Below are 25,858 nucleotides of genomic sequence, written 5' to 3' on the forward strand. Positions count from 1 at the left end.
TCAGACGGCTCCAATCAAAAGAGGGGAGGCATCAGACCAAATCCAGGTTATCCTGGGACAGCTGAGGATAAGCTATATGGATCGTCATATGCACCGTGTCTCACCTACGTGCATTTACAGAGATTGGCATGGAAGGATGCATCTAATGTATGGCGACACTCTTAGTTCGCCTTGCCATGATTTGGGATGCGACGAAAGATACCTGGGACGTAGAGAACAACTTCATGCGAGGTGGCAGTTAGAGCAGGGAAGGAAAGACGAGGCGCAAGAACCTGCTGTCCATATTAGCGCAACTGCATCGGGCGATACAGTGATGTAGTCAGGAGAGTATCGGGATAGAATCACCAAAAAGAAAGCTTTATTGCGTTTGAGATGGAGAGAGTTGTGGTATGAGGAGAAATGCCATGCATTGTGGTGAACGATTATGCCAACTGCCACAAGAACAAGAAGTGGCACGATTTCGCAGCGGCGACGGCAGCATCGGGATCGAAGGCGATTCTAGGACGATATATCGAAACCGACCGAGGTCGGGCCGGGCAGTGGGAGCGAATCAATAGAGTCGGTTGTAAATATAAGGTTACACATCATGCTTATTAGAAGGAATACGAGAAGGGGCCTGAACCCCTGTTCCGTTTATTGCCCGAGATTTCAAGCCTTCAAGGAATCCTTCAATGCCTATCATCCGATACGACATACCCCACATATCTCGGCTGCAAAAGCCACACGGAATATGCCAGGTAGGCTCTGCGTTAAGGGTATTTCCCCAGTGCCGAAATTGAGATATCACATGTGATTCCTTCAACCGGGTCTAGAAGAGTGTACTCTGATACCTCAGGTGTAAGCCTCCACGGTTTACGCATGTACGAATATATATTATAAGAGCAGGGCGTTGGGAAGTCGGCAGATGGTGAACTATGCAATACACAATGCCGAGCTGAGAGAAGAGAGGACGTCTCAGCCTTACAACATGTCAGGAACCCCTATCTGCCAGGTGATTGGTGCCCACGCTACACATGCATATTCGCGCCATTCTCAATCAGAATAAGGTTGGATCACCTGAGAGCCCTCTAGCGGCTACCCAGCTCCATGGTCAGCCCGTGGCTTGACCATTGCCTCCCGGTTTCCCTTGGTACCCTGGCCGACAAGTTGACAAATATCGATCCAATAGTGTCTCTGTCAACGAATATAAGTGGTACTAAATGGCTTAGCATTAGAGCGCGTTCTTTTTGTTGACAGTCTCTTGCAGCCAGACGAAGGCTGACAGGCTTGGGGAGCGAGGGTCGGGACGTCCCATGTGATGGGAGGGTTTGTAAATTTTTCTTTATTCACCGCAAGTTTACCAACTGGGTGGTTGGTGGCAAGGCTGATGTAATGCTCAATCATTGCAGAGTCGCAATCCACTCCACGGGAGACCTCCATGAACCGGTTTAGAGGTGGTAAGTGGCGTAAAAGACGGCGTGTATGCGCCTACTGTCCACTGTTAGATTCATGATGCCTCACTTGATTCTAATCACTACCTTAAACTCTCCGAACGTCTTCCATCGCGCTGTTAAGGTTATAGTCGGATCTTGAGCGTGGAGTCGTGGACCGTAGTTGTGGCCCCTTCTAATCCACAAACGAGCCGCTAACAGCGCCAAGGCTGGGAAATGTTTACAGTGGAGAGTTCCCAGTTACAAGGTTTGTGGATGAAATACCTCTTGTCCGTGAACTCACGTAGGCTCGTCAGACACCGGGTAACGATCAATAGAGGGGATAAAGAGGCCGTGTCCATGGCAGCGACGTAAAACGTCTAATCCCGTCACAAATTCAAGCTTATCATTTTAGAATTTTGGCATATATAACTAACGTAGGTGCTTAGCGGGTCGCTCAACATAGCGAGCCGCTCACTCCGCAAGGCAAATGGAACCATCCTTCTTTAACTACATACTTCTCGACGGAAAATCATGGACTCTGTAAAAAAAGAGAAAAACATAATCTTAGCTTACCAAGCTATACAACATAATCCTAAGCTAAGCATTCGAGCAGCTGCAGCGATCTACGAGGTTCCATTTAGCACGCTTAAGGATCGGATCAATGGTATTACTGCGAGATGCGATACTATGCCCAATTGTCGAAAACTTACAAATCTAGAGGAATTAACAATCGGTGAATATTTTCTTGACCTAGATTCGCGCTCATTTCCTCCCCGGCTTAGTGGTGTGCAAGATATGGCGAATCGACTGCTGGCCGATCGCGACGCGCCTCCCGTGGGACCACGATGGGCTTCAAACTTTGTTAAGCGCTACAAGGAGCTTACTACGCGTTTTGCGCGTAGATATGACTATAAGAGTGCCTTATGTGAGGATCCAAAGCTAATTCAACCCTGATTTGAGCTTGTGCGCAATACAGTCGCGAAATATGGCATACTGGAGGAGGACTTCCACAACTTTGATGAGACTGGCTTTATGATGGGCATGATCTCAACCACCATGGTTGTCACAAGCTCGGATAGGTATGGGAAACCAACCTTAGCTCAGCCAGGTGAAAAAGAATGGGTTTCGTCGATCTATTAATTCTCGAGGTGAGGCTATCCCGCCATTTATCATCGTTCGGGGCAATATCATCTGTCCAACTGGTATGAAGACAGCGCGCTACCGAAGGATTGGGTTATCGCCACAACTCACAACGGCTGGACGACAAATGAGAAAGGCGTAGAATGGATCCAGCACTTTGAAAAGCATACTAAAGCACGAACGCGTGGAACTTATCGTCTTCTGATCATGGATGGGCATGAAAGCCACCACTCGACGGAATTTGAGCTTTTTTGCAAGGGCCGTAATATTATCACTCTCTGTATGCCGTCACATTCATCTCATATTCAGCCACTGGATGTTGGTTGTTTTGGGCCGTTGAAGAAGGCATATGGTCAGGAAATTGAATGGTTGATGAGAGCGCATATCACGCATATTACGAAGATCGACTTCCTACCCGCATTTTTTGCGGCATTTCAAGCTGCAATGACAGAAAAAAACGTTAAGGGAGGATTCGGAGGTGCGGGTTTTGTTCCAATTGATCCGGAAAGTGTTCTGTCGCGGCTAGATGTAAAGTTACGCACGCCATCACCTGTGGAGGGCATCGCCGAGCTGCCTAGCCTTTGGGTTCCGAAGACGCCAAACAATCCAGCCGAAGCAACTTCGCCGACCAATTATATTAAAAGAATATAGTCATCAGGAAAGCTCGCCAACATCTATTTTAGCAGCTATTGATCAAGTTGCGAAGGGGGCATGCGGAATAATGCACAAGATGGCTTTATTGAAGGCAGAGAATGAACAGCTACGAGAGGTCAATGCGACAATAAGCAAGAGGCGCGGGGCCAGAAAAACAAGGTTACGTCAAGGTGGCAGCATGACTATTGCCGAGGGACAGGCTCTTCAGGATCAAAAGGACGTTGAGCAGCAGATACAGCAAGATATTCGCCGAACTGGAGGTCGGAAGCCGAGGAATGAGACCAAGATTCGGCGATGTGGCACATGCGGCAATCCTGGTCATAATGCACGCACTTGTCACTGTAGAAACATCTATTGAGAAGGATAGCAATAAAGATTAATTGCAATCTTTGCGCTGCGGTTGCCTTTTTCATGATATGGGGGATAGAGCTGTTTTGGGTGTCCAGCTCACTGATGTGTCCAGCTCGCTGGTGGAGTACGTTATAGTGATCACAAAGACATTGTCCAAGGGCAAGCCGCTGAGCGTCCCACTGTTTGTTTAAATGTGTAAACAATGTCAAGCTAAAAATGCCACATTCGGCCGTAAACTTACCAACTGGCCGTAATGATTATCGCCGTCTCTGGCAGACGGCGGTTGCTTCAATAATTGGCGCCAAAACTGGCGTAATTGTGCACCCGATTCAATTAAACAGGTACCGGCGCCTGGGAACTATTTTGGCCATAACCGGCTGAACCTGCCCATGGCCGTACCCATGTCTGAGGGGCTGGGCTGCACGATTGTGCTGCATGTCGCTTTCAACAATCCCAATACCGCCATTTTCAGTGGGAAATAAACATTTGCTTCTTACAGCTGTGACACTTGCCCTGTTGAACTCCTCCTGACCATTCCATCATATCGATACCATGCTGCCTAAAGAGGAAGACTGCATGTCGCCTGCCCATCCAACTTCTGTCTCTACCAAAAGGTCTACTTTCACTTTGGACGTGATTCTTGATCTCCATAGCTTGTTCAAGTCACGAACGCGACTCTGATGCAGGTCTTGTTGCAACGCGCCTGGCAGGGGACTTGCAGTACCATTTCCTATTCAGACGTTAGCCAGGACTGGCGTCTCTTAAACCCTGCTTAGCGCAATAATCCTTGTCACTTGACTGTCCCGACCTGACTGTCCCGAGCCATTCCGCCCGACGTTGACCTCTAAAATTGTCTTCAACGAAGAATAAAACGGCTGCATCGAATGAAACAAATAAAAATATTACTTTGGTTGCACAGTATAGCGTTGGGTATCTACTTGCGTAAGCTTTACCACATGATCAGCAGTGGTTGTGCGCTGGTGCGTGCCGAAAGCTAGATTTGGACAGAAGTCGAATTCTACTAAAAACGGTTCCATCGCCAAACGTCCCTCACTTTGGAGCATTCTGATATCGCTATACAAAACTGTCATTCACTTTAGTCCTAATCTCCAACTGCAGGTGGCTGGACGTCATATAATTAAAATTTCCCAGGCTAATCTCTCCTCCGTCATGCAACGCGAATATCCTAACCACATATCAGCGAATACAGGTCTATTTAGGTCATACGGCTGAGTATCATTAAGAAAAGAATCCATGTGAGACGGACTATGCCGACTTGGGGCATACATTTCTCACACATGCCGGCTTTCCTGCACTTTGCGTCTGTCAACTGGTCTGCGTACTCCTGAGCATTACGCATCTTGAACGGTTACGATAGGAAGACGGTGCCGTGGTTTTAGCTAAAGGCTCGTATAGATCATCGCATTATCACGGTAGATATGTTGAATATGCGTTCTTATGAATTCAAACTTAATTTCTACCCAAAAAGACAGATCTTAGCATTGCTGTGCACTGTCCGATTGCGATACCGGAAAGTTACCACCCCTATCTGCCAGACGGTTGGGGACCACGACAGCAACGTAAACATTGGCTGGCAGTCGAAGGCCACGGGAGAACTGAGTCTGAAGAAGCAAGGTAGGACCTTTCAGGTCGGCCTTAGTATATATGGATTAAATTTCCTGTCCATTGTTGCACTTCTAGAATTCCTACAATTTGCAGCTCCTTTATTGCATACCTTACAAAGCAGTTTTAGTCCAATATTAGATGGAAATGCTGTCCGGTATCTCAATGATGCCATTCCAGATGGCAGTCCGCCTCCTCTCTCCCGTGCTTATTGTTCTTACCATCCTGACTTTGTTTGCCTCTGCCTACGTTCCCAGTGCTGGCTGTGTTGGTGAAGTGTCCAGTGTTTCCCGAGCCCCGGGTTTAATAGACGTTTTCACTGTCGGGTCCGACGGGAAGGTCTACACAGCTGCGTGGACACCAAGAGATGTATCCTTCCGCGGATGGTGGCACATTGCTTCGACATCAGATATCGAAGTTCCACCCTGTTCCTCTGTTTCAGTCGTATCCAGGTCGTTGGATAAGTTGGACGTCTTCGTTGCCGGTATCGATGGTCGGGTGTACTCGGCTTCGTGGGCACAAGGGGACACGACATGGCATGGTTGGTTCTTCATTAATGCGGAGGTGTTGCCAGGCTCGCATATTGAATCTATTTCTCGTTCGGACGGCAAAATTGATTTGTTTGTCACGGGCCTGGACGAAAGAGTTTGGCACGCTTCGTTCCAGCACAGCGACTTCGCAGCCACTCGCTGGGCACCGATTGGAACACTCAAAGTATCGCCTGCCTCCCGCATTGGGTCTGTGTCTCGTGACAAGGGTAAGATTGATGTGTTCGTCACGGGAGCTGATGGTCTTATCTACTCTTCATCGTGGGAGCCTGGCCTGAGCAAGTTCCGTGACTGGGTGCACATCGGTGGACGAACAGTACCTGGCACTCCTATCACGGCAGTCTCACGAGCGGAAAATCAGATCGATATTTTCCTTATCGGTTTGGACGAGAAGGTTTGGACGAGCTACTATCGCCCTGGCAGAACGACATATGGCGGTTGGAGATCTATTCCATCAGCGAACTTTCCACCGCACACAATCGTGTCAGCCGTAGTACCGTCAGTTCACGACATCCATATCTTTGCCACGTCAAGGACCGGCGCCATAATTACCACTTTCCAGAAGGACGCCACACCGGAGTGGTCAGCCTGGGAGTCGGTACGTCGCGGAACAACAGTTCCTGGGGCACCCGTCGGTGCACTCAGGCGCGGCCCCGGAAAGATCGACGTGTTCATGACTGGTATCGATGCAAAAGTCAGAACATCAGCTTGGCAGGTTGGCCCAAGTGGTTTCGGGAACTGGGCTTCAGTCGGTACCCTTGTCGGAGGCATGACCGACCCTAAACCTGGTCAATGGAGGGAAGTGGGCATTGCATACGGGGTTGAGAACTCTGACTTTTCAGATGAGGCCCAAGGCATAGCCACTGACAACAACTTCTGGTACCTGTCAACTAACACGAAAGACAACAAGTCCGTCCGGAAGGTCAGTAATGCCGGGGATGTGGTAGCAACGATAAAAGTGCCAATGAACGGCGAGGATGTGCATGTCGGCGCATTATCACATTATCAAGGATGGCTGTATGTCCCAATTCAATACCCACATGGCATCTGGAAATTCAGGGCCGATTTTACCCGGGAAGAGTGGCTTCCCATTGGTATCTCAGACAATGTTCTCTCCTTCGCTGCCATCAATCCATTGAATGGAAGATTGTACACGACTCGTTTTGACATATATACACTCCAGACCCCTACTCTCTATGCTTATGACCGCAACACCATGACAAGGAAGCCAGAAGACGATATTATCCTGGGCTCAACACCTATCCCTCTAGCCAATATTCAAGGTGGAGTGTTCACCGCACGTGGGCGGCTTATTCTTGTGACAAGCGATGCGGAAGCGTACGACTACTCGAACTACTTGTTTGTATTTTCGGCAAGAACTGGGTATTGCTTCGGCATGAAATCTCTGGGAAGCTACGGATCGGCTGGTTCTGAGACGGAATCCGTCGCTGTGCGACCGTGGAGATTCGATTCGAGACGGGCCCCTGTGCATGTCTTGGAGCTGGACAATGATATCTGGACGGCGGATGACTTTTATATTCACAGCTATTCTGTACCATTTCCAGACCTTCTTTAATTTCCTCGAAATAGTCATTACTTATGTCAAGCTGTATTTCTTTTTCCCTTCGCTCATGGTCGGCCTTCAGTTGGGAACATGCTCCAGAATGGTGGGCTTCGGTCCAAGCATCTGCCGTTTCACTTCTAGTCTCCCTATAATAATAGTTAATACTTCATTTAATTGACCACATACACTGAAATATTGAGCTCGATGTTGCTCATGATTCGACGCTGTGTCGCTTCAAGTAAATCTTGGGATTGTCAAAACGAAGCAGTATAAATGCAATGGCTGTTATGCGAAGCGCGCCATTCCAAGTACCAATCTGACGCAGGCATCCGCGACAACACTTTCTTAAAACCATGCTGTCAATATTACTGTATCTCTATTAATATAATGATGATAACTACCATCGTCAAAACCATCGTTAATGTAACGGGCTGATCCAGTGGCCAAAACATGACGAAGACAACGCAACCGCAACGCACATAACACCCAGCATACGTTTCAGGTGCAAAGCCAAATATCCAAAGAACACAGAAAATAAGTTATTTTGATCCAAATCTACGCCGGCGTGCAGTAGGCAGGAAAAATACATCAACGGTATCCCTTTGACTGCGAAAGTGTTACGTTTTAGCGCGCCTCATTTCTACTTCGCGATACATCAGTCAGCCCCTCCATCCCCGTAGTAAACAATACAATCAATGCATTCATGACCCGAAAATGGAAGGTATGCCACAGTATTTGCAACCATTTAATACATAAAATTACACGGCTAATGGCTATCTAGGTGCAAAGCGCCTAGCTGCTTTGCCGCAAGGGGCGCCCAAACGACGCTGCATCCAGCCAAACGAGCCGCCTTCATCCCCCTTAAAACCCCTACTGTGCAAAGGGTACAATGTAATTTAGTAAACTACCCATTTTTCGTCCGTGCGCTGCCTGACCCCCAGGTTGTATTTTTACTCCAACTCCCGCGCCAGTGGCACGGCCCGTCAAGTAATGACCCCTGTTCAGGTAATTTTATGAAATTACCTTGTTGAACCCCCCTTATCCACGCCTTCATATGACTTGAAAACTCCCTACTGCCATTTCAACAGGGTGTTTTCAACAAGAGCTCCCTCCAATCTCTCTGTTACTGCACTTCTGCACTTCTACACCTCAACAAACAACGGAGAAAATATCATCAAGAGATAATCCCTCCACCCAAGAGAACTGTTTTCTCGTTAACGCTCGGCGACTATGGGAGACCGAGACCAGGACCAGCCGTTTACAAGCCTTAAGCTGTGGATAGACCATGATGCCGCTGCTCTTATTTGCTGTCACGACAGATGCAGATGCGCCATCTCGATCAAAGCTTCGCGGGCGACATCACATTTGCAATACTCTCATGGCATCTCCACAGATCAGAGAAAAGGTTTAACACAGCAGCTGGCAGCATTTAAACTACGAAACCCCGAAGATATCACTACCCTCGAAGACGGCTCTCCTCAGCACTCATAATTGCGAATACACGAAGGTTTCGCATGCAATCAGTGCAAATTTCGAACCACTAGTCTCCAGATTATCACGAAACGACATTACTCAAAGGGGCCTGAAGGCTATTCGTGCTCTTCTGCTACCGCCCCTAGGAAGTTCGCTGCTCAAAAAGAAGATTTCGTTGAATCCGTGCGGCTACAGATATGGATCACAGGCCCAGGACGAAAGTATTGGATTGTTGCGGATGACAGCAACGCAGCGGACTCCGCTAGGAACCAGCGAGTCAACAAAAAAGAAGTGGATCATTATCAGTCAGTGCGACAGCGAGAGAACGAGAGGGACCGCATCCGCGGGTTGCGGGCGGCCGAAACATGGATTGACAATTCAGGTACCCCATCGCTATCCTTCGCTGAACAACGGCCTTGGCTGGAGCGGACTGGTTGGGAGGAGACATTCAGGAAGAAAAACCGTCACCTCCTCGCCGCTCTTGTAAGTGTTCCGCGATATGGATCAGATGCAAAGCCCTACCTACTACTGCGGAAAGGTGTTGATGGGCTTGAACAAGATCTCGTAAGCCCGGCGAGCGACGAGCGAAGAATTGCCCACATTCTTCGATTATTCGACCCTACGAGTACAGACAAATCCAACTCTACTACGGTTGGATTTGTAATTTGGTGAAATTAAGCATGATCAAGGGTGCTAGAGTTGGGTTTCGCACACCCATGTGGAGTTGAAATTTGTTCTCTGATCCTTGTACAGTTGGATTAAATTCGACCAACTAGCTTCATGATATTTTGCCACAGTCGCTAAAATTATCCAACGATAGTGAGCCAAAGAAAGCCGTCATTTCGGTAGTTCACTGTCAGGGGTACTCATCTCTTAAGGTGCTAACTGTGTTAACTGCATACTCGTAGAAGAACAGTTCCAATTTCTGTACTGCCACATGACTACCATTTTTTTAACTTACAGCGAACCGTTTCTGGACTTTGCTTATGCTCTCGCTATACTTTAGCCGTTTTTGACGTAACACTTACTTGCATTTCGCGTGCTGGAAAGCTCGAGGTGTATAGGCTTTTACATCTGCGACTGGATAGTCGGTGATCTACAGTCGCCCACAGTCGCAAGAATGGAGAGCGATATAGCCGTCGGGCCGTTTACGTTCCTACAGGTACATAGAACTCTTGTTTGCCGCGAATGTGCATTCGCTGTTCTTGTCAATGAAGTATCTTCACACCTTGTAAAGCGCCATCAGGAAATCACGGCTACGGAACGGCGCAACATTGTCAGAAAAGCGGCAGATTTACCCGATGCCAGGCGCATTCAAGCTGATCTACAAGGATTTTGTTTTCCTCCTCCGACAATTGATTGCGTTCCACATCTAGCGCCGCCCAAGAAAGATGGTCTTAAATGCCACGAATGTCCATATATAGCGCGGCAAGTACAGAAGATACAGAAACACTGCAAACTGAAGCACAAATGGGAGAATCCACAGGGGCCTGGAAGACCAGATACAAAGCGAAAGAAGGCGATGCAAAACGAGCTCAGCGGAAAGCAAGGCGGATATTAGAAGAAGAAATGAATGATACAGCAGACACAGAGAGTGCGCTCTGCGTGAGCGATCAGCGTGACTCCGACCCCGAACCTCTGACGGTGAGAGTGCGGAGTTGTCAGACGAGCTCCCCGGTGATGTATGGTGATTGTAATGTATTCGTCGTGCGGAGCAAAGACCAAATACCTAACCTTTCGATGGCATTGACAGCTTGTTACTTCGACTATTGGACAACGACCGTTCTCAATTTGGCGTCGACTTCCTGACTGTCATAAGGAGCCAGCCCAGATGGTTGGATACACTTCTATGCCGAATCAGATGCAAACCTCACCACACCCCAGGTCAATGCTTTCAAATTGGCCTGTGACAATTGGAAAGACAGCTCAAAAGAATACCAACAGAAGAAACCAATCTTGTCAAAGCCATAAGCGTTGTGAGTTGACTCGGACGTAGCCCGTGACAGAAGGCACCTATTTTCCATTAATTGGTAGACAGCTCGTAAGCAAATGTAAAGGCTAATTTAGCGTTCAGATGTTCAATTTGCTGTGGAGCACGTACTTTAACAGTGGCCAGAATTAAGATGTGAAAGAAGATAATGCTTTTTATGAGATTAAGCCTTGCCGTTAGAAATATGCCAGCGTCATTCTCGCATCACCTAACTCTTGGGAGTCCAGATCTGACCCACTAATTGCATATAAAAAGTAGATAATTGCCACGGATCCCCAGGTGCTGACATTCGGTGTCTAGGTGATAAGTTGAATTGAGCTATGTATATTAGCCTCTATATGAGAACCTACCCTTCTTCATAGCCAAGCAATACAAGGCTGTTGAATGCCTGTAAAGCCATTCAAAACAGATGCCCCTAGTTATCCCGCAAGTTGCAAGCCCATGACTGGCAACATTAATGCTTTTCATGCGATCAAGCCGCGCTGAGTTAGAAACATGCTAGTGTCATTCTTGCATTAGCGATCCATTCCGGATGCTGTCCGGCGCATTGACCTGCGCCAACGCACATCCATGTTGCATTGCTTACATTTCCCAAAACGTGACACTTTTCTTCTTCACATACGAAGAGAACACTATCCGAACCGTTTAGATACGCTACTCAACAAAACCCGGAAAGATTCGAGTGCCGTAATAGGTTCAGACTAATGCAGAAGACCTGTGTGAGTGTTCATGAATTATGTCAGTATGATGGAACTTCGCTTGTGAGTCACACTTGGGAACGTGATGATTGGGCTAAACTCCAGAGCATTTCATATGGCTGTCTGAGTTACGTGCACATCTTACTCAAGCTGAACATGCCGCAATGTGATTGTCGCCGAGTCCCGTACGGAGGCAGGCCCCATTAGACAAATGCAGCGGCGATTTCGAAGACCAGGATTCGACTATTCAGTTTAAAAAGACAGCGACCTCCGCTTCAAATCGTTCACATCCAGAACATTCACAATCCAAATCGAAAACGGGTTATCGACATTTGCTATCAGCATTTCCTCAGAGATATATCTTGTGCATAGATTTCGCAGTACGCTTTCCGCTGAACCTCTTCTCGGAGTCATGTTTTCACTTCAACCGTTTCAGCGGTCATTTATTCTGGTGATCGTCCTCCAGTTAATTTTCGGCCAAGTCGCTACTACGGCGTGTACGCCAGATAGTGATATTGGTGCGACGTTTGAAATTCACGAACCAGAAGTGCTTCATCCAGATGGGAAATTGGTCGTTCTGCACAGCAACTTCACCCGTCTGGAGTCGGATCTCCTGCCTAGATGGACACTTACTGACAAACGACCGATGCAAAACATTAGTAACGACCTGGTCCACCATAATCTGGCACACATACTGCTGCAGATGAATGTTTCGTCCAAGGAAATGGCAAAGACTTTGAAAATTGGTGTCCCTGCTATGAGTAAATTCGCTCTAGGACTTCTCAACCGGACGGAGGCGGACGAGCTCAGTACTCGCCATTCCTTGGCTCCCCGTGGATGGGTTGGCGACGTTTTGAAAGCCCTCGCCCAGGTTGTCTTGCCAGGCGGGATTTATGGACTTTGCGCGTCCACTGCATCTGGCACTCTCAATGTATTCCTCCACTTTGCCTCCGAATTTCACGCAGGGAATTCGGGATCATTACCAATTACGGACGACCAAAACTTCTTCTTGTTCCCACTCCATGGCGACATTGCTACGAGTGGTACTTTTCATCATCCCTCAATCTAGAGGAACGGTCTGCTAATTACACAATAGGTCCACTTCGTGTTTACTACAACGCATGGAAACCCGATGGCTTTACATCTGATAGTATTATTGGGACAACCTTTAACCGCGATATTTACACGCCCTGGCCATTTGCGGGCTCTGGAGATGACCCAGATTTCGTGAAGACCACAAAGTATATCATCTTGCACGAGGCCACACATAGTGTGCAATACCGCTCGCTAGGATATAGCCTGGCACTCTACGGGTGGAGCTATATCTACCACGGTTGTAAATGCGGTGGTTACAAATGCATTCCTTACGAGGACGAGGCACGTAGAAAAGAAGTAATATACACCAGTACAACCCTTCGCAGTATGAGCTAAGCTTATTTACTTCAGGGTGAACTGGATAACCTCCTCCTGCTTACTGGATCAGGTCGACTGTTCTTCGATGTTTGGCGTCGCATCGGTCTCAAGCCATTACTAGGATTTCCAACCTCCAAGAGCAATACACCATTCACAACGCGAAGGCGGTCAGAACTTTCTTTCCAACAAGGAATATTGGAACTTGACTTGAGCAACCCAGCTACCGTCTGTTTCCGAACATTCACGAATGCTGAGGTTGAAGCTCGAAGCAACGCGAATTGCTTCATTAAGCCAGATTGTCGCAATAGACACCTCAAGGGAAGAATGCCACCACGCGATCCAAGAGACGACGAAGAACCACGTGATGTAAGCAGTTGCCTTAACTAGGTATTCACTAGATGCTTTGAGCTTTTCGTGCTAATGAGTCGCGCAAAAGTGTGTACAATCAGAGGTCGACGACCACAATGCCGCCTGTCGGGCTGCTGATAATCGCTGGAGGACGATTGAGACTAGGAGGGGATTTAGTTGCCCTTCTCTCTCAAGCATCGTCTATGGCAGGCTATAGGGGTCACTGTTGCAAAACCCCAAAAACCACGACGAGGGTGCCAAATTCGGTTAGCGGCGCTTTTGCTTGGCGCACGGTACATTGCTCGATGTACTTCAGCCTACGTTTCTTAGTTTTTTGGCTTTCACGAAAGGGCAATGTCATATCAGAGGGTCCGCGGCGGACCAGCAGGGTTCTGTTTTATTTCACTCAGCGACTTGACACGTGAATGTGGTGGTTTAATTATCCTCATTCTCTTCTTCTTCATCTTTCACTGGTTTTGGTCTGTCACGTAGTAGTAGACTTGCTGGGCTGACTGGCCGTGGCGGAGAGTCCTCGACTTCAACCACCTCATCATATGGGCCAGGAAGTGCTGGAGTTTTAGACCTGGCTCGTTGCTGGGTCCGAAAGGGGTTGGCCAAGCCGCAACGACCACAATAGTTGGCGCTTGTATAAATGGTGGTGAAGAGTTCATAGTGCTTCTTTCCATCTTGGATGCAATAGATATGCCCAGAGGGGATCTTTGAAGGATCCATTTGGCTTGACGAGAGATGAGAGCAAGTTGAAGGAGACGAGGTGAGGAATCTTGTTTCAGACCGAGCCTTTTAAGGAGAACAAAACAACATCGCCCTTCCTTACGGTGGATGATGTCGCTAGACCGGTTTAAGCAGGAGGCTGCTGCGCTCGTCCGCTGCTGATCAGAAGCGGGGTTAGTGCGGTGATTCTCCGTCCGTCCATCGTGATCCTCATCGCGAGGTGAACATTGTCGGCAGCTCGTCTTTCACTATTGTGCATTTAGATCGCGACTATAGCAAACCGAAATTCTTGCATTGACTTTATATAGAAAGATCAATTGAGAATTGTTGAGAAACGAGTTCGCGATATGGTGCTGAAAATCATCTCTATAGCGGCAAATGGTTCGCCATTTTACAGTTGACGCGCCAAGTGATCGACTAGACTGGCAGCAGGCCACCGCGCGAGCCCGCTGCTAGTCCGTGGTACATCGTTGATAGCGACCCGAAGTACCCAGATGACTAAGGACGTAAGACCCTAAACCTAAAACGAAACGACCGGGGGTTTTGCAACAGTGCTCCCTATCGCCCACCGTAATCGTCACTCCACCAGTCACACCAGCACCCCCGCCTTCGCTCCCGGTATGTCCTCCTACTTGCAATAGGCATGTTGGTATATGTTATAAGCCGAATCCGCCACGTTACTGTGACGACGCGCCGCCAACTCCTTGCGAGGAGAAGTGGGCGGCATGTGGGCTGTAGCAGATAAGACTAACAGTGAGTGTGGCCTCTGCTATGGTCTTCCCTCCCCTGCCAGCTAAGACAAGAAGATATTGTATGAGTTACGACCCAGTTCATAGAATGTGAGGAAGTTGTGTGGCAGAGTAACTACAGGAGGAAGTCCATAGAGTGAACCTACTTGTAACGGGCTGAGCCGTTGAGGTGCACTCGGCTGATGCCGATGCTAATAACGCCACCAAATGAAGGTCTCACATTCAACCCCTAAGCGTAGAAGTATGTAACTAGCCAGCCAGCTCTCGAAGAGAGCTTTCAGTTCTTCTTCTCTTCAATGCAATCAATTTGTTGGCTTCCAAGCACGCTTCTGGCTGAATAAGCCCCGTGCCCCTTACACAAAGTACTGCAGAGCTTCCTGAATCCTTCCTTCCATTTTTGTAGACCATAAGATCAAAGATGGCCGAAAAATTTCATGGTTTTCAATGATAGTGCAAAAAAGTGGTTATTTGGGTGATCTGATGGGTGTCCAGCACCACCTTAAGGTGGTGCGAGTTCTACGAGCTCAAAATAAAGTGGGGCGTGGCACGAGTATTAAGTACGTGAAATACTTACGCCACAAACATGAGTACCTCTTATGCCTGCTAATCCCATACAAAAGGAAGTACCTATGTCCCTGTTAAAAACCCCCTAATTGGCCAAAAGCCCCCCTGCTCAGTAATGCAGCTACAATAATTCAGGGGTGTATTGTACGTACAAAGTTTAACCTACATTCAGTGATTGGCCCTCGAGAAGCGGGAGTACTTTTTGAGAGCACTTGCATATTCGATGGGCTGCGAGATGTGGAATCGGGTTATTATGCTCTGGGATTTGCATGTAGTACGTAGGCGCGCATTGATCAGCATTGTGAAATACAGCTTAGAAGGCTGGACAATGTGAACGACGACGTTCTATTTGAACGGGTAAGGCGGCGTCATGTCAGAAGGTAGTCGGATATCATCAGAGAGAATGCAAAAATGAGGCTGTCGTAGCATGTGCTTGGGAGATGGTACCCGGCTATTCTTACCTAAAATAAGTTCGGATCGCTCCGGGCCCCTGCAGCGACACGATTCACTGGTCAGCCCCATGGCTCGAGCTGGCACTTGCCTCCCGGTTTCCTTTGGCACCCTGGCCAACGAGATGACAAGGTCGACCAAATACTGTATCTTGCAGCCAGGAGAAGCCCTGTGGGGGAAGGGGGGAAGGACACCGGGGATTCCCTTTCGAATTGGTGTGCATATATTGAGCTATTCCTGTCGCAACAGAATCACATGAGAATCGCATAATCGTTGCCATGTATGATAATTGGCATTATCGAGGAGGCGCGAAGCTCGGGACGTCGGCACCTTCGTAGTGGCCTCTTAGTTTCTTCGGGCTGAAGATGCATATGTCGGAGAAGCTACATGACATCGTATTTACATACCTGCCACGTGTTCGATCTAGTGTAGAACACCTTTGCTCGAGTGGAACTTGTGCAAACTTAACCGCAAGCTCGATGCTGTAACGCTCCCTTGACATGTGATGGGGCTGATATGCATCCCCGGCTATGGTCCATCACGAGCTACCGTCGTGAGTGACATAGTATGCACATGCATGAATCACATCCAAGAGAGAGTTAACTAGTTAGATATTTTTCAAGTTAAACTACTAATTAGAGTTCATAACACAATATCCCCAACTAATTTAGGTTGCCCGAAACTGGTCTCTTGTGAGAAGTTGCCATTTTTCATTTTCAGGACTCCATTGGGTCGCAAAGCATTGTCCACTTGCCTAAACTAGTTATGGCCATCTTCTTAATCACGACCTTAGTAGCACCCTAATAATTCCTGATTAAGGCGGTGAGGGTTGGTATGGCTATTTGGGTGCTAGTGAGGGCGATCTGCTTGCGCGCCTGACCATAGAGGGCTGAGAATCGCAGCTGCTTCCCACGCATAAGGATGGAGAAGCCGTGAGACGCATCCGGAACCCGTGAATCGATGGAACATCTTTATCTGACCAATCGGCAATTTCCGTCAGTTTGTAGGACCATCTTATACGAGGTCGAGATGGCTTACCTACCATGGAACTTGTCTCCGGGAACTGCCAACCCGTCGTTTCTGCTGTGAACTAGACGGAGGTTGGATGTGTCGTGGACAAGTGAGATCACTCGCAGGCGCCGGCAGCTTCTTAGGGACCAAAGCCACGCTGCTGGAAATCGCGGCCTGCGCTGTTGGCAGCGCTAATACCGTGAGGAACTTGACCATGTGGCCTGTAGGCTCCGCGAAGTATATAAGCGGGCGCTAGCTCCTGACTATTACATCACATCGGTTGATTACGCTCCGGTTTTGCATCATCTATTGACTAATTGGTGGTCTTGCACTGCGTTTAGTCAAGTTTTATGCCCGTCACGGTGCTGTTACACGTCTAGTTGTCTATCATTATCACCATTTTAACGTGTCTTCGAGACAGCAAATCCAACCTTTTCAACGAAGACATTGGTGTCCTGCCAACTCTCAATTTCAATGTCAACTCGGATCAACTTCGATGACTTGCTAGCCGGTACGATCGTGACAGATCAGTATGAACCACGTGGCATTATCATCGAGCGGGCTCAAATTATACGAGATCCATATACACCCTCTCCCGGCAATGCACTTTATGCTACCGAGTTTTCCGGACCTATCGAGTTCCCGAAAGCCGTACTCAGTTTTCGGTTCGTGAGCCCGAATCATTCATACATTGCAGTATCTCCCGGTACTCATTTCAATGTTGGTGGAGCCGCAACTCTGACGGCCTATGACACACATGGAAATGCTTTGGGAAGCACATATATCGACATTCCCAAGGGCTCCCACTATGCATTCGGCGAGTTTTTTTCCCCGGCAGGTGCTGTCATTGCTTCATTCAAGGTTTCAGGTTATCGGGGTGACTTTGACGGAATCGACAATTTGATTTTCGACGATACTACGGTCCCCCAGACGCCGGACTTTCATCTCATCTACACCGGTGCCGAGATCCTGAGAGTTTCCAAAACTACAACAGCACAGGCAACCGTGAATGTTATCCGAATCCACGGTTCTACTGGAGGGATCTCATTGACTGCCTCCTCTGTTCCAACCGGTGTGGTCATAAGCAGTCTCACTCCAAATCCAGTCGTTGCATCATCGTTCAGCTTAAGAGTTACAGCAAGTAGAGATGCGATTCCTGCCCAAAACAGGCAACTAGTGTTGACAGCAACACCCCTGGTACCCTCGGCCGGGTTGGTCAGTCACACCATCACTCTCCTCGTCACAATCCTGGACCCTTACGACGTCCAGATTGTTGGGATTGAAGTTACCCAAGGCATACAGGTCTTCGATCTCCCGGAAAAGCCAGATCCACTGTCAACGGCGCCGGTGCGTTACAACGGTGTTCGCCTCGCTGCCGGGAGCCGTACGATCGTTAGGGTGTTTTGCAGCCTTCGCACTCCACCAAGAAGCACAGACTTGCCAAGATACAGCTGCTATTTGCATGGATCACGCAACGGCGCGACATTGCCCGGAGGTCCAATTTCTCCCCAGGGGGCTGTTTCAGTCGCAATTGAACGGGGTGGCAATAACGTCTCGGTGGCAATGAGATCAGATCCGGGGTCTGGCGCGGTTTTCCAACTTCCACCGGAATGGACACAAGGGACAATCACACTTCGGGCGGAGGTTCAACCGGATATAGGATTCGGGCCCGAGCTTGATAACTTTGACTCTGTATCGCAAAATGACACGTTTGTTTTAACCGATATCGCATTCACTCGTACCCGCGACGTCCGCGTCGCCGCTATCAAACTGTCAATCAGTTCGATTAACGGGGGTGAAGTCAGAGACCCAGGTGACGTTCTCGAAGACTGCCGAAACCTGCTCCCTATTGCAGATAACCAATTCGCCGTAAGTTTGATGGCAACAATTTCGATAGATCACATATTCAACCAAAATACCGAATCATGTGGTTTTCTTGGGCTGAGCACCTGTTCCTTGGACAGCAGTAGCCGGGCTGCGTTGGTTACTGATTACCTCCGAGATTTCGTAGATGACTCAGGATATATTGACACCACCGGTGGCCGCCTGATAGTCGGCATCTACGCCGCTGCAGCGGGAGAAAGAATTAGGGGGTTGACATCAACAGAGTGCACTGGTCCCTTCTGGGACTGCGATAGCTTAACAGTTGCAATTTTCAGGGACTCCGATAGGCCCCTGACGTCTGCAGCTCACGAGATCGGTCATATGCTGGGTCGGAAGCATGCCAGTGGTACGGGTGGTGCAAAAAACCCTGAAGACTGGCCACCGGACCAACAAGGCTTCATTCAGGGGGTCGGGGTGGACCGTCGTACTATGCGAGTACTTTACCCTAGAGATTCCACGCCGTTTTTTGATTTCATGAGCTATGGCGGCCAAGCTGGAGGTGGCGATCTGGATCACTGGGTCTCAGTGCGTGGTTGGCAAGCGACGTTATCCAGGCTGAGTGCGTCATCCGCGCTGACCCCTACCACTTCTCCCCTGGGACCTAAGACTGAATTTCCCACTGTGGTCGAAAACCTGGCAGATGTTACAGGAGTTGTGGTTCACGCGGTAGTCATAACTGAAGGTGGAATCAAAATCACGAAAGTGGCCCCTGTATCAGGCCGAAAGCCTCTCGAAGGAAAGCCATCAGCGTACCACATAATCGTCCAGGATCGAGACTCCAATACGCTTTACACATCCTCTCCGATACTAGTCCGCAACGACGTGAATATGGCAGGGTATATAATAAACTTGGAAGCAGTGATTGCAGTATCGAATTGGCCGAAAGTGGGTGCCGTTGAAATCCACAAAGCCGATACACCGGTAGCTCGACGGGTCCGTGCCGGGATACCACCTACATTACATGATGTGCTGGTGAAACCTGATTCAGCCGAGAAACCTTCAAATTGGACCGTGCGTTGGCAAGCGAACCACCCTGAGGGCTTCCCTCTCACCGTCAAGCTCGATTACTCGAACGATGGCGGTAACCACTGGGTACCGCGATACTTCGGCCCGAACAACGACACAGCTACCCTGCCCAACTCGTATTTCTCAATCGCAACTCAAAACAAAGGTCGGATACGGGTCAGAATTTCCGATGGTTTCGACCAAGTGTCCGCAGTTTCCACGGGCTTTGACGCTCCTGGATCTGGTCCCACAGTCCGAATTTTTAGCCCCCAATGTTGCGAGACGTTCCGTACCGGGTGCATTATATATCTCCATGGTGCAGCCTTCGATGATAGTCAGGAACCTATTACCGGCCAATCCCTTGTCTGGTTTCTTGGGGAAAAGCAAATCGGGACCAGCAACACAGCCAGCGTCGCAATCAAAGCAGCCGGCCGCCAAGACATTCGCCTGCAAGCGACAGACTCCCACTCACGGACCGTATCCCAGAGTGTAGAGATTACGGTTTCACTCTAAGGAAGGCGAAAGCATGCTGCAAGTTTCATTCTTTTGACAAGGATGAGTATATGTTGCATTTCACGTGCTAAATACGGAGTAGCTGAACACAAGTTATGTTTTATTACTAGAACTTTTCTAAGGTGCGGAGTCGTTAGGCGAATCCAATCCGAAGCAGGGACTCTATGGTATTAGGATTCTTAATCAACGCCGTAGTTCTAACCCTATAATGGTAGGCTTTTCAATTTAACAGAAAGTCCCATATGTAACGGGCTGAGCCCGAAAAGTGGCTCGGTTTGCACTCTCGCCTCCGTCCCGGCCTGCCGGGCCGGGACCCATCAACAAGCGAGATTGACGGCGTCGAGCTCAGGAGCTCAAGAGCTCCGTGAGCTCTCCTTTTCTTGTTCTGTTTTCTCTTTCTTTTTTAGCTTTGGATACTCGTAGTAGTCGCCTAGTCAGTTGTCAATGTACTCACTTGCACCGTTACACTTGCACCCTTGCTTGGAGACCCAACTTCTAAGCGCGGCGGTGTCACAGCGCGACAAATCTTGGAATGCCTGCAAGAAAACCTTCCTACAATTGCTGAACCAGGTTTTATATTCGCCCAGGATAATGCTTCCACACACACAGCCGGAATTGTAAAGGCGTGACTTGGTTGTTGGATTGAAGAGACCGGGGTCAAGTCAGTGAAGTCAGTGGAATGGCCGCCTTATTCGCCCGACCTAAACTCCATTGAAAATCTATGGAAGGTGGTTAAAGATGATATTATGCGGCTTCATCCAGAGCTTTCAGATATGCCAAAGAATAATACGTCAAAACAAAGGCTCTGTGAAGCTGCAGTTGAGGCATGGGAGAATTTAGACGATGAGATGCTCAATAATCTAATAGCCACAATGCCAGCACGAATGCAAGCTGTGGTGGCCGCGGGTGGCTGGTACACAAAATACTAAGCATTAAACCTCATAGGGGAATCAATTCCAATGCTAACCCTCTAGTAGCTAATAATTTACTGGAAAATTGGGCCCAAAACGCGGCATCTAGTTGTGCCGTCGAGTGGCGAAGTTGCCCGCAATTCCGGAATTACCGTCACTTTTGTCCCCCCACTGTAGCACCCGAACCCCACAGGCCGCATACCCATAATTACAGCAAACTCTTCGGACGCGACACCTGGGGCAGAGCCCCAATCCAAGAATAGGGAGAGGAATGGAGGTTCGAGATAAATGGAACAAAACTGATCATTCCCTATGGCGCACGGTTATTGGAGATAAATAGTCTCAAATCGACATAATCATCGTCACCCTCGTCTGTGTTCTTGACCTTGACCGGTAGCTCCTGAGTTGCATCCTTCGCGACGGAGAGGCTCCCGCTTAGCTCGCCGTCTAGGTCGTCCGTGGCCTCCGACGTCCCTTCGAACAGCTTCAGCGTCCAAGTGACCGTGATGGACGACCCGGGGATCCAGTCAAGGTTGAGATACAGCTCGGCGCGCACCTCCCCGCCCATACCCTCGTTCCAACCGAGCTCCGCATGCGTGCCGTATGGGCCGATGTTGATGAATCTGGGCGACATCACTCGTGTAGCGTACTCATTTGAGTCAGGCCAGTTCTCTTCATCTTTCAGGTGCATTGTACCCCGGAGGACGACTTGCCTGAAGAGTTCTGGAGGATCTGATAACAGGATACGAACGTCGACGGTCTGGCCCTCCAGCAGAGTCGCGTCAGAGGAGCCTTCGGCGTATAAGCCAGATATCGGCTTCCCGGCTTCGATGTGATAACTTCCGCTGGGCAACTCCAATTTGAAGGTGCCGTCCAATTGAGTGACAGTGGTTTTGCCGCCGGCCTTCACAAGCGCTCCAGCGACGGCATTCCCCCTGTACGCGACATCTCCCTTGGCGAAGCTCTTTGCTTTCGTCTTGACCCATCGGTTGATCCTGCGCCACTCGATGCGTGCAGGACGATAAATTACCTTCTCTGAGTGGCCATAAACACCCCGGAAGACGTTGCTGTTGCCATCGCTATGTGTGGGTGCATCCCAGTTTTTGATATCATTAGGGGAGACAGCTCGGCCATCCCCAGGCTCTTTCCAACGATCGGAGTCCTTGGCGTGGTTTCCAGCCTCGTCTTTGCCGCTCCAATCGAAAGCGAACGTGTTACATACCTGGTTGGCAACATCGTCCGGTGCGTCTCCGGCGAGCCAGTTGGGGATCCAGTCGGGAAAGTTGGCCTCGGCAAGATCGTAGAAGTACTTGTAGAGCCAGTTCGCTGCTGTAGTGCGCTCTTCAGCCGTGTAATGGTACAGACCATCCACGGTCTGTGTGTCGACCTGCGCACCGCTCTGTATATCACTGTCCTCGAGATCCCCCGGTACAGTGAAAGTGTTCCGACCTTCCAATCGGACCTGTGGGTCTTTAACTGCACGCATTGCGGCCCAGACAAAGGATGCACAGACTGTGGGCAGGGTATTCGAAGCCCACCAAGTAGGGCCTCGGTCGGGAGCGCGGTAGGCTGCCCCGAAGGCCGGATCAGATATATGTCCATCCGTATAGCAGAAAAAGCGGTAGTGACCGCGAATGCTTTTAGCAGCTTCAGCGACTTTGTGTAAAATAGTCCGGACCTCTGGATGAAGCGCTTCGTCGTAGGGATGCGGTTTCACCACCAAAGGGTCAATGAATTCGGCATTCGCGTTGATGGAGGGCTCCGCGCTGAAATCGGCGATGCGATAGGTTTTAATCTGACCATACTCGTCAGTCCTGCCTTCTGGATCTGGAAAGCGAGACCCGTTGAATGCTTCCTCCACGGATTGATCGACAGTGCCGGGCCACAAATATTTTAGGGCATCCGGCTCGATACCATCAGTGCCTTTGTTTCCAAGGAAACTGCCGGCAAGGTGATCCTTAAGCCAGGCAGTAGAGCCGGTAGAATGACGAATTGTGTAGAAGTTCTGAGTCATGATGCCATTATGGGAGTACATCTGCGGCGGAGTGACTTGCTTCAGGAGGCCGCCTATGGCGCTGTTCCCACCGGGGGAGAGGATCGTGTCTCCCTTCTGAGCATTGATGATACGACCAGGAACGACCACCCATGCCCATTCTTCCGTCAGCTGGCATACAATCCCGTCAACCGGAGGCTCTTCGTCGGGAACGCACTCCCGCCCAACGAAGTCCTCCACGCCACTGCGGCCGCCGTTCATGGCGAGAGTCCTCTGATCCAATACACCTCGGACCAGGTCGATCGTGTCGAGTGATATTTCATTAGTAGCCCGCCGCAGGTGTTCCTCAACCTCAACCCTTGTGAAGGAGTCAATTCTTCTGCGACAACATGAGTCATTACGGAGGTCATTGAATACACGGATGGCTTTCGGATCACGGATCACTCTCAGGGCTCGGTTGTTGTCACAATACTCGAAGTAAGCACTCGCGCGGACGACCTTTTTGGATCGGGTATGGCCGGTAAGGTGCACAGCGTACCCAAAACATCCCGCAGGGAGGTCTGCATGCAGGATGCTGCAGTCGTAGGTGTTCGCTGATTTAGCAATTATCACAAAGTCGACTTTGGTCGCTCTGCTGATAGGATTGACGGCCTCGGGGTCGTCGCGAAGATATTCCAGGTTTTGGGTATCGAATTCAAGAGGCTCGTCCTCCACATTGTGGACCGTGAATGCAGCGGTCAGCATTTTCTGGTCCCGCAGGGCCCGGAACTCGTAAGTCAACTTCGGCTTAAGGAGTCCGCGAAGCTTGTCAACAACGTAGCTGTTCCACATGGTGAAGCTTCGCGCTGCGGTGATTTTCGTCTCATTGCGACCGACAACAGTAAGCATAACATGGAACGTGGTATACGGGGAGTCTGGATCAAGACTGTCTTCAAAAGAATGTGTCAGAACAGGCTCAGCCGAAACTCCCTTCTGACCACGTCCAAAGTCCCACAGATATCGAGTTCCAGGGTCTGGTGCAACCTCCTTGCCATTCGACACTCTGAATACGACGTCATGGTTTTGATGATGGCCTTTCGAGACCTCAATCTCTGGAAACTTGTCGCAATCAGAACGTTGGATTGCCTCTATCACAACCTCCCGGGACTCGCAACGTTTGTTGTCCGCAAAAGCCGTCACAAATATCTTTCGTTTTCCGGGCTTTCCTGTAAGCTGGAGATATTGCTCTTTGCCAAGAGTTCCGTTGATGGCGACATGGATGCTACTTTTCTTCTTTCCAGCGGTCCTCACCGAGATTTGAAACGACTCCCCAAGATGCACCGTGGACCGGGAGACAAGAATGCGGCTGATCAGTTTACTGGGCTTCTCCACCTCCATGGTGTCTTGTATCTATTTATAACCCAAGGCAACGCAGTTGATGTTTTGAAGGTATCGCGGCCGCTAAACCATCTAGATTGACCCTATTAGTGTCAGTTCTTGAAATGGAATGCTTCGGACTTTAAATACCTTGTAAGATCAGTATCACAGGCTAGAAATCCGGTGTGCTATGAGACGACACGCATTGACACCTTGCGAAATGATCCACTGCATGTGATAAAGATAGGGAGAAGTTAATTAGATCAGAGCAATCGGAGGTGCCGCCTGAAGCCCGTGGGAATCTACAGGCAGCTTAAAACTCTATCTTCACCCTCCCTTTGCGTCGAGGCGCTCGTATTATGTACAACACTGCATGAGGGCGCGCTAGCTACAGCGCTACTATTCGTGATGAGAGCATGATGACGATATACGTCAGTACGTCGTTCGATGGACATAACTGCCGTGGCATAGGTAGATCATAGGATCCCTAGGTTGCCTCTCGTATTATACTACGTAATGTATTAGTTTTTCATTTTGCGGCTTATCCCAGTGAACCAACTTCTCGAGTTGTGCGATATTATCGCTGAGCTGAAGTGCAGAAGGTTTCGCTTGAGTTACTTAAGGTTGGTCTCGAATTCGTCGAATAGAAATCTAACCCTAGGGTTACTTCTAGCTGCAGATCTTCGGCATAAGCCTTAGTCCAAGGGTTAGATCCCAGTCCTGAAGTTTCCTCTCTCCATCGCGATGGGTTATGCCGTGAAACTAACCCTCCTGGGAACGACACGCTAACCATGACCTACTGCGATCTATACGCAGTTCACCATAGTGCCGACCTTAGCGTTAGCTCATTTCTAAATTTTGTGTCAGATTGTGGCTTGTGGCGCTCCGTCACAGAACGGAGGTCAGTTCAGTATAAGAGAAACCAGCTGTTCATTCTTTGAGAAAAAGAGAGAACAAGAATAATCAACTCAATTACTTTTGAAGATAGATCTCTGTGATACTGTAGTGCACCGTATTTCTGACAATTTGCCATGCCGAAGCTGCTTATCTGCATTGGTAGCTTCCAAATTCACTCCGAACATGGTTTTCAGTAGTTACGGTGGAGAGTTGCACGCAAAGACATACTCCCAAAAGGATCCCAATACAGCCAAATCTTGTCCAATCTCGCCCCCCACAGAGATCGAAGATTGCGCTGCGTGCAAATCAATGTCAGCGAGTAGGAATGTCTTATTTGCGCTCTTAGCTGAAGGGGTAGAAATAGCCTACGAGAGTCCAGACTCAGAGAACAGAGAGCAAATTGACACTAGTGGACTTAATAAGTATGGCTTGCTATAAGCTACATAGGTGCTTATCGAATATTCTGACTAAGCTGCTATACAATAAGTTAGTATTAGTAGCCACAAGGGCCGCTCGGCCTTCCGAATTAACAGCCTAAAGGGCCTGCAGCGGCCCGAGGCTAGGGCATTCTGCACTATG

General features: G+C 49.1%; 4 protein-coding genes across 4 annotated transcripts; 3 read left to right on the top strand and 1 right to left on the bottom strand.

The window, feature by feature from the left end:
• Window positions 1-5,348: 5,348 nt before the first annotated feature.
• Window positions 5,349-7,304, top strand: VFPPC_11408 (hypothetical protein; the record flags this gene model as incomplete). Its single annotated transcript, XM_018289607.2, has 1 exon — window positions 5,349-7,304. The coding sequence occupies one exon, from the start codon at window positions 5,349-5,351 to the stop codon at window positions 7,302-7,304; it is 1,956 nt and encodes a 651-aa protein (XP_018135928.2).
• A 4,561-nt stretch (window positions 7,305-11,865) lies between these two features.
• Window positions 11,866-13,431, top strand: VFPPC_11411 (hypothetical protein; the record flags this gene model as incomplete). Its single annotated transcript, XM_018289608.1, has 4 exons — window positions 11,866-12,496; window positions 12,550-12,845; window positions 12,900-13,232; window positions 13,303-13,431. 4 exons carry the CDS (start codon window positions 11,866-11,868, stop codon window positions 13,429-13,431), a joined length of 1,389 nt encoding a protein of 462 aa, XP_018135930.1.
• A 3,763-nt stretch (window positions 13,432-17,194) lies between these two features.
• On the top strand, window positions 17,195-20,122 carry VFPPC_11412 (hypothetical protein; the record flags this gene model as incomplete). Its single annotated transcript, XM_018289609.1, has 1 exon — window positions 17,195-20,122. The coding sequence occupies one exon, from the start codon at window positions 17,195-17,197 to the stop codon at window positions 20,120-20,122; it is 2,928 nt and encodes a 975-aa protein (XP_018135931.1).
• A 1,221-nt stretch (window positions 20,123-21,343) lies between these two features.
• VFPPC_11413 (hypothetical protein) lies at window positions 21,344-24,403 on the bottom strand (the record flags this gene model as incomplete). The annotated part of the gene is made up of 1 exon (XM_018289610.1): window positions 21,344-24,403. The coding sequence occupies one exon, from the start codon at window positions 24,401-24,403 to the stop codon at window positions 21,344-21,346; it is 3,060 nt and encodes a 1,019-aa protein (XP_018135932.1).
• Window positions 24,404-25,858: the final 1,455 nt, after the last annotated feature.

This window comes from Pochonia chlamydosporia (genome assembly GCF_001653235.2).
Source record: "Pochonia chlamydosporia 170 chromosome Unknown PCv3seq00018, whole genome shotgun sequence".
Lineage (NCBI taxonomy): Eukaryota > Fungi > Ascomycota > Sordariomycetes > Hypocreales > Clavicipitaceae > Pochonia > Pochonia chlamydosporia.